Genomic DNA, 7,090 nt, shown 5'->3' with positions numbered 1-7,090 from the left:
AAAAATATATAAAAGAAAACCATCAGTGAAAATTGCCCCTGAAACTTTGCAGGATTGTAACGGCTTTCTCTTGCTTAAATTGATTGGTGTAGCAACGTTATAAAATGACTATTAGGATTCATTGTGCACAACAGAAAGTGCTGAAATGTCAGCAGACTATACAGCAAAAGTAATGGGTCCTGAACCCCTGTTAGTCAAAAATGATTTTGTTTCAAATTAGAAATTGATTTTTTTGGACACAAGCCCTTTACAGGCTTCCAACTTTTGTAGCTGTGCCTTGGAAGAGATTAACCTCAGCCACTGTTTGGGTCCAGTCTGATGACACACTTTTGAAAGTTTCTTCACAGGGACTGCTTTTTAATGTTGGTTCGGTCTTAACCAATAACACAAGTTATTTGTTCCTTTGAGAACTGCACTGCATTTTTTCTCATTTTGCCTTTTTCTTTATTTTTTTTGTGCTGACACAAACCACAAACTGGTTGACAAGTTAAAAAAAAAGCCGGCTCATAATTGAACTAAAGATTATGTTAGGTTCTGCAGTGAAACCTCCAAGCTGTTTCTATTTTCCACCCCCTCCCTCTTCCCCAGAAAGACTGTTTTTCTCAACTCCTTAAATGAAGGTGCAAAGCTAAGAGCAGGATGGAGTCTAGATGTAAAGACATCCTTGTGTGGCAAAATATCAGGTTGCAATGGTGGCAGTCATTACTCCGGGAAGGAGTGAATGGGAAGGAGATTGCATCTCAAAAGCAAACCCAATTAAGCTGCTTCTTTGCTATCTTGCTACAAAAGCAAAAAGGATAGTTGAAGTAGCTTTTGAGGAATAAAGAACTATTTTTTTTTTCCAGTTAGAAATACTAACACAAGCATTTACTAGTTACTAGGCTTTGGAAGCTCTGATACTTTACCCGTGACAATCACTGGGTCACTACACACAACTTGCAACTTCCCCTCCCCGGTCTTGTCATTTAACTGAACCACAGATGAATAAATGCCTAAGACAACCAAATGCCTTTAACAAAAATTACACGTTCCACATCATCTTACCTTTCCCTGACCTGCTGGTTTCCTCCTTTGTCTGCATCCAGAGGGGTCCTTTTTCCATGGCTGCATTGAAACCAACCGTTTTCTTCCCTGAGCTGCTCCCTGCACTGCTCCTGGAGGCTTTGTTGCAGGTCGGTGTCCTGGGAGAGTAATCTTCACCCTTAGACGTTGGCATGCTGGAAGGGGTGAAAGGCCAGGCTGCGTCACACTGCACATGGGCTGTTTCAACACTAGTCTCACAAGTGGTGTAGTGGTAAGGTCCTAGTTATCCTCTCGCTAAATTTTTCTAATGTTTTAATGCACCTAGCACGATGAGTAGGGATCAAAACGTTTGCAACTTACTTTAGATGGGAGACTCCAGGGACCTCTCCGACTGTTAACACCAAAGAGTACTTTAATAGATGCTCTTCAGTTCCATTTTCACTGCAGCCTATGCCTGCCCTTGCATTCACAGCGAAGAGTGCTTTAAAAGGTGTACAAATAAATACACCAGACCCAGATGGTTCTAAAACACTTGTTTCATCTCCCTGTAATATTAGATGACCTGTTTGCAGGCCCTTCGAGGCTCTTACCTCACTGTTGGTGAGAGGAGTTCTCAAACAGAGGCCTGCTTCAAGGAGCTGTAGAAGGACTCTGTGACCACAATCAGTCCGCAGAACAAAAGGAGGTTTTACTTAACTATAATTGCAGTTATTAAGAACAATGTGGGAAAAACATCTCTTATTTCTGGTGCGTGTGTCATACGTGGGACTGATGTGGACAAGTGCTGGGGGATGCACTTGGGAGTTGCAATCAAGGTCTACCTAAGTCTGGAACAAGGAGCCATCAGGATAAGACCATGCCTGAAAAGAGGTAATGCTGGGTCCCAACAACCTTGTCTTATATCCCCTCTTCTACCGAAGGCCAGGTTGCATTTCCCTCTGTCCTGCTCCCAGCTTCCACTCCCACAAGCCGACCCACGTAGGAGTGAAACCCATGCACACTGTCAGACTCTAGTATTTTGTGTTTGCCATAAAGCCCCAGCTTTTGGCATCTAGTGGTCACAAAGTAACCTCCATTTTCATTTAAAAATTTCCCAATGATACAGAAAAGACTGAAACCAAGACCCAAGGGAACTTCAACAGCTCAGTAACCACGATACAAAGAAAAAGAACCCCCACATAATTATTCATGATTCTTTAATGACTTCAAAGCCAAATGTGTGATCTGGGGGAACGGGTGAGGGTTAGCTCATGAGTTTTTTTTAATCACTTGGGCCTGGAAAATGCTGTGTAGCTTGGTTCCTGCTTCAGCCACTGCTCCTGGTATCTTTGTTCCTCTATAAACTCAGAGCTTATTTTCATCACAAAAGAAAAGGAGAGAAATTGGCCCTTGGTGGTAAAACATGGCTGGGAAGAGACTACCACTTAGCTGCAGGGTGGATAAAAATCACCAATTTTTAAAAAAAAAAATAAAAAGTGGATTTTTATTTAAGTCAGACTTTTTTTATTTCATCGTACCTTTTTTATTTAAGATGCTTTTCTAAAAAAATAAACCTATATAAAGATGACTTTAATTTAAGATATGTTAAAGCTCAAAGATATCATCACGGAATAGGGATCATAACTTCTAATTATATACTATTTGAGACAATATATTCATATAAACTTTTTAGAAAAGTTTTATAAATAGGTCACAACAAACCATCAGGGGCCCAATCTTTTGGGGTTCCCAGAGGCTCCTCTATAGTGAAGATTAAAGAAAACCACTCCACCCAATGGGACTTGGTGCTCAGTGTAGAAGATCCTATTAAGCATCTCTGCAATGCTTAGTTTTGGTTCTCAAACTGTGGATCTGTGTCTCCAGAGATCACATCCTTGTTAACAGCAGCACATGGGGATGAGAGATAACAGACCTGATTACCCACCCGTCAGCCCTCTCATCTCTCTGCAAGTTTGTGTCCACAGAGTCAAGCCCTTACCCTTTCTCTAAAAGTGCAATGTTTCAAGAAGTTAAATGAATAGAGGATTGTTGGGGATGGAGTAGATCTGGGCAAGGGGGAGGAGTCTGGAGATAAACACAAGTGGGGGGGAGCATTAGTAGAAAAAGAGAAGCATTTTGAGCAGAATATTCCAGAAGCCTTGAGGGATATGTTTCTGGGTATAGCCTCTCTGTTGATGTGGGATCTAGTGGGGGAATGGTATGGCAGAAAGGAAAACCTATCATGGCAGCAGGCTTGCCAGGCCAAAAAAGGGAGCAGAAATAAAAAATGAGAAGAAAACTAGAAGAAAATGAAGAAAGCCCCAAGCTAAGATGATATGGCTGCAGCTCTCATTTGATGTCCTCCTAATACAGCATGGCAAAAACATCCCCCAAACAGCCACGATTAATCAAGTGAATTAGAGATAGTTCACCTCCCAGTGACTTCACAAGTATCTACTTCAGTTAGCTTTGGTAAGTAAAATAACCAAATCATAATTCAGTTTTCTGATGTAGCTGCAAAATTCACCTGAAAACAATATCAAAATAAATCACTGCTTTAAAATGTACAGTGTGTACCGTCTGAAAATGAAACCTACGTCTATCTCCGAGTTGTGAATAATATGTATTAAGGTTATATGAAACAACCAGAAAGCACTTTTTGTAGAAAACAATGATTAAATCGAGGCTTCTTGGCCGCTGATTTAAATCGTGATTTAAAACAATTTGATTTAAATTGAATCCACCCTGCTCAGCTGATATTCAAAACGCAGTCAAGCGGAGCTGTGAAGAAAGAAGGCTACAGCGCCAGGGCTTGCAAACAGGAAGCTGAAGTGGTTGATGTTTGGACTGAGGGAAAAGAGGAGTCCAAGAGGAAAGACATGAGCCAAGGTGCATGTCACATTATAAGGAGCAGATCTGGGGCCAGGAAGATTAAGTGCAAAAGCCTTGAAGCAGGAGGTGGAGGTGCAAGGCTCTAGGTACTGAAACAGCTGAAGTCTGAGGAGCCAGGGATGATGGATGAGTAGTAGCAGCTAACAAGCAATGGGTGGCAGCAGCTACACAAGGAGATCATTCACTGGAGAAGCAATGGCCTAGAACAGGGGTGGGTAATTATTTTGAGTTCCCACCCCTGTGCCAGGATCTGCAGGAACCACAACAGCAGGGGAGAGCAGAGATGCTCAGGGGAAGCGGGAGCTAGAGAAAAAGCCCAGGCATAGTTTCAGGTGGGCAAGAAAAGGCAACGGGGTGAATGTTAACTGTAGTTGCCCTGGGCACATGCAATCAGACAGGGAGGTGGCTCAGGAGACTAGTCTCTCCACTGTAATGGAAGCATCTGTCTGCAAGGACCCTTAGGAGTTTATCCAGTCTGACGGTATCAAAGTTCAGATATCCTATAGGCCAGATAAGGCTTGTTGCACCGGACTGGGACCAAACTCATGTGCAGTGCCCGTGGTGCCAGGTCCAGCCTGCACACTGGACGTGGTGCTGCAGGCAGCACAGGGGCTGGTTCAGGGTGCCACATACAGCCTACAGGCTGGCCCCTCATGCAGTGCTGAGTCTAGCCAGCACTCTGCAGGCAGTACACACACAAAGACCAGTGTGTGCAGCACGTGGCACATGCGGTCGGACTGAACACTCACACTGCATGCAGCATAGGGGACTGGCGCAGGGCACGCACTGTTTGCAGCACCCTGCCAAATCATCCCTTGGCTCTGGTTCCCACCAGCCCCAGGGCCAGTTTGCAGAGTTGGCTTGCTGTGGGCACCACCTGTAGCATGCACCCCAGACTGACCCCCTGTGCTGGATGTAGGGTACACAGTGCTGTGTCCAGCCTGTGCACGATATGCATCATATAAGGCCAGGACCAGCAAGTGGGGTTGGGCCAGCAACTCATGGTCCAGATCCAGCCTGCAGGCTGTTTGATGCCCCTGATATTCTCAAATCCCTGACTCTTGGCACCTCTGTATACACAATCCCAGCCAAATGCCACACTGTCAAGCACACGTGTCTCTAGTGAACCACCCATCCACACAGCTACCTCCTCCTGTAGTTGGTACGCATTATACAATTTGGAAGATGATGTGTACGAAGGAATGCAATTAATCTCATCTCCTCATACATCTGCAATGGGTGATAAGGTTTCACTGCTTAATATGTCAGTAGACTAGGCATAGACAAGGATCAGACTTGTGAGCAGGTGTCATTCTTAGACAACCCAAAACATAGGCCTACACTTAGAGAAAGTTTCCAATGAGAAATATTCCATGAAATAGTTCTCTTCCATAGTGCTCCTGAATATACTGTGCATCAGAGGAGAAAAGGAGATACCTGATGATGTTTCTATTAGAAAATGATAGCTCAATTAAAAGTTTCAAAATCAATGTGCTGTTTAAGTCATTGTTTAATAGGGCCCGCTGTGCCTCTTGGACAATTAGCACCGTTCCTGCATTATTAATGCAGAACATCATGTAATGGCTCATGACCTATAATAACTGGCTAAAGTGTTGGCCAAAACTTCTCTGAATAACCCCTGCTTACTTGAGGGCTTCAATCCACATGACCGCTAATAATCTTGCGCAGTGCTATTAAAATTTATGGCAGACTAAATTAGTATCTTATTCGAATTATATAGAATTAATCTACTAATTCCTGCAATATACTATATCACAAGAGGTGAATTTGAACTCTATGAACAGATGAAAGGGTCTGAAAGACTTGCTACTTGAAAAGGTCATTATGAGGCTATAGGACTAGAGATTTTTTACTTTCGTGTTTCTGGATCATTACCAGTGTTTAAAGCCAGGTAAAGGGACTGTCATTATTTGGATGCTTTCTGGATTCTCTAAATACATTTAATTACAACCTACAGGTCTTTGCCAATGACAGTAACCTTTGTTTCACAGAAGAGGAGGAAGAGGTTATTCAACTGATATTATATTCTGATATTTTTCACATGGTGAGTTTATAACTATACTGAGCTACAGTTTGGGTAATAGAGTGGGCCAGAGGAAATAAGAGAATTAAAAATGATTAGGATGTTGGAGGGGCAAATTTATAAGGAAATAACCTATCTATTTTAAATTATGTCTCAGCTAAAAAATGAATTATGGCCTGGCTTTGATTTGAAGGGTGCAAGCACCAAGAAAGGAGAGGAATGCTGCAGGGTGGCTTGTGAGAATATTAAAAAGAGGAAACGTCCTGAAATTAAACAAGAGGGAAAAGAAGGGGGGAAAAAGGGGACAAAAAAGACCTAGGTTGTGCAAGAGCTCAGTTCAGCCGTGGAATTATCTTCCAAAAGAAACGACAGGAGAGCTCAGCAGCCTCGGACATTTCAGACTACAAATTATATCATAAGGAAAAATCGTGTGCTGTCAATGATGATAACCAATTGACCTAATGCCATCACTTTACTCATTCAAATGTAGCTCAGCTACTTCGACTTTCTTCAGGACACAGTGCCATCTTCGATGAGCTTCACCGTTGTTACCTGAAAGGGAACTACTGAGAAGTCCGGCAAATACGTGACGGTTCCTCCTCGCTGCCAGATGAATCCAGGACTGACAAACAAATGCCACCAGGATGGGAAGGGGCGAGCTGTCAGTCTCTCTCCGCAGACCTAAGTGGTTTGTCTGAGCACTGAAACAGTTCAGCAATGACAGGAAACACACCGTGAACTTTTTTCGGCTTTGTCTATGCCTCATATCGCGATACCCCTGCCGAGCTTGAATGGCAAATTTTAAATGTCATTCAGGACCCGTTGAATACTGCTAGTATTTGCATTCCTTAAAAAGTAGAAAAACATTAACCTTTTGTTTTATTGAATTAAAATGCCATGGAAATGCTGATGTAGTCTTCAGAGACTGAAATACTTTTACAAAGAAGAATAGCTGTCATTTATTAGACACAAAGAACAATTACTTGATAGGATGCTTTCTGACAAAAAGCAGATTGGTATTCTCATCATAGAAAAGGCATTGTAAAAAAAAAAAAAAAAAAAAAAAAAAAAAAAAACATAAAAACCTGCCCCCTCCTGTTTCCCTGAGAGGCTGTGTATAAGACCACAATTTCCCATTATATTGACGATAGG

At 42.5% G+C, this 7,090-nt stretch overlaps 1 protein-coding gene across 2 annotated transcripts in view; it reads right to left on the bottom strand.

Annotated features, from left to right (window-relative positions):
* KIAA1328 (KIAA1328 ortholog) overlaps nt 1-7,090 on the bottom strand; it is a 238,998-nt gene that overhangs the window by 36,682 nt on the left and 195,226 nt on the right. For both annotated transcript variants that reach the window (XM_019518094.1, XM_019518095.1), the window contains exon 9: nt 1,045-1,217. In XM_019518094.1, coding sequence (XP_019373639.1) covers nt 1,045-1,217 — 173 coding nt within the window. The remainder of the gene's footprint in view (nt 1-1,044; nt 1,218-7,090) is intronic.

Source organism: Gavialis gangeticus, unplaced genomic scaffold, assembly GCF_001723915.1.
Source record: "Gavialis gangeticus isolate Ggan-Ray unplaced genomic scaffold, GavGan_comp1, whole genome shotgun sequence".
Lineage (NCBI taxonomy): Eukaryota > Metazoa > Chordata > Crocodylia > Gavialidae > Gavialis > Gavialis gangeticus.
The sequence above is the reverse complement of the archived record's forward strand: the minus strand, read 5'-3'. Positions and strand labels throughout refer to the sequence as shown.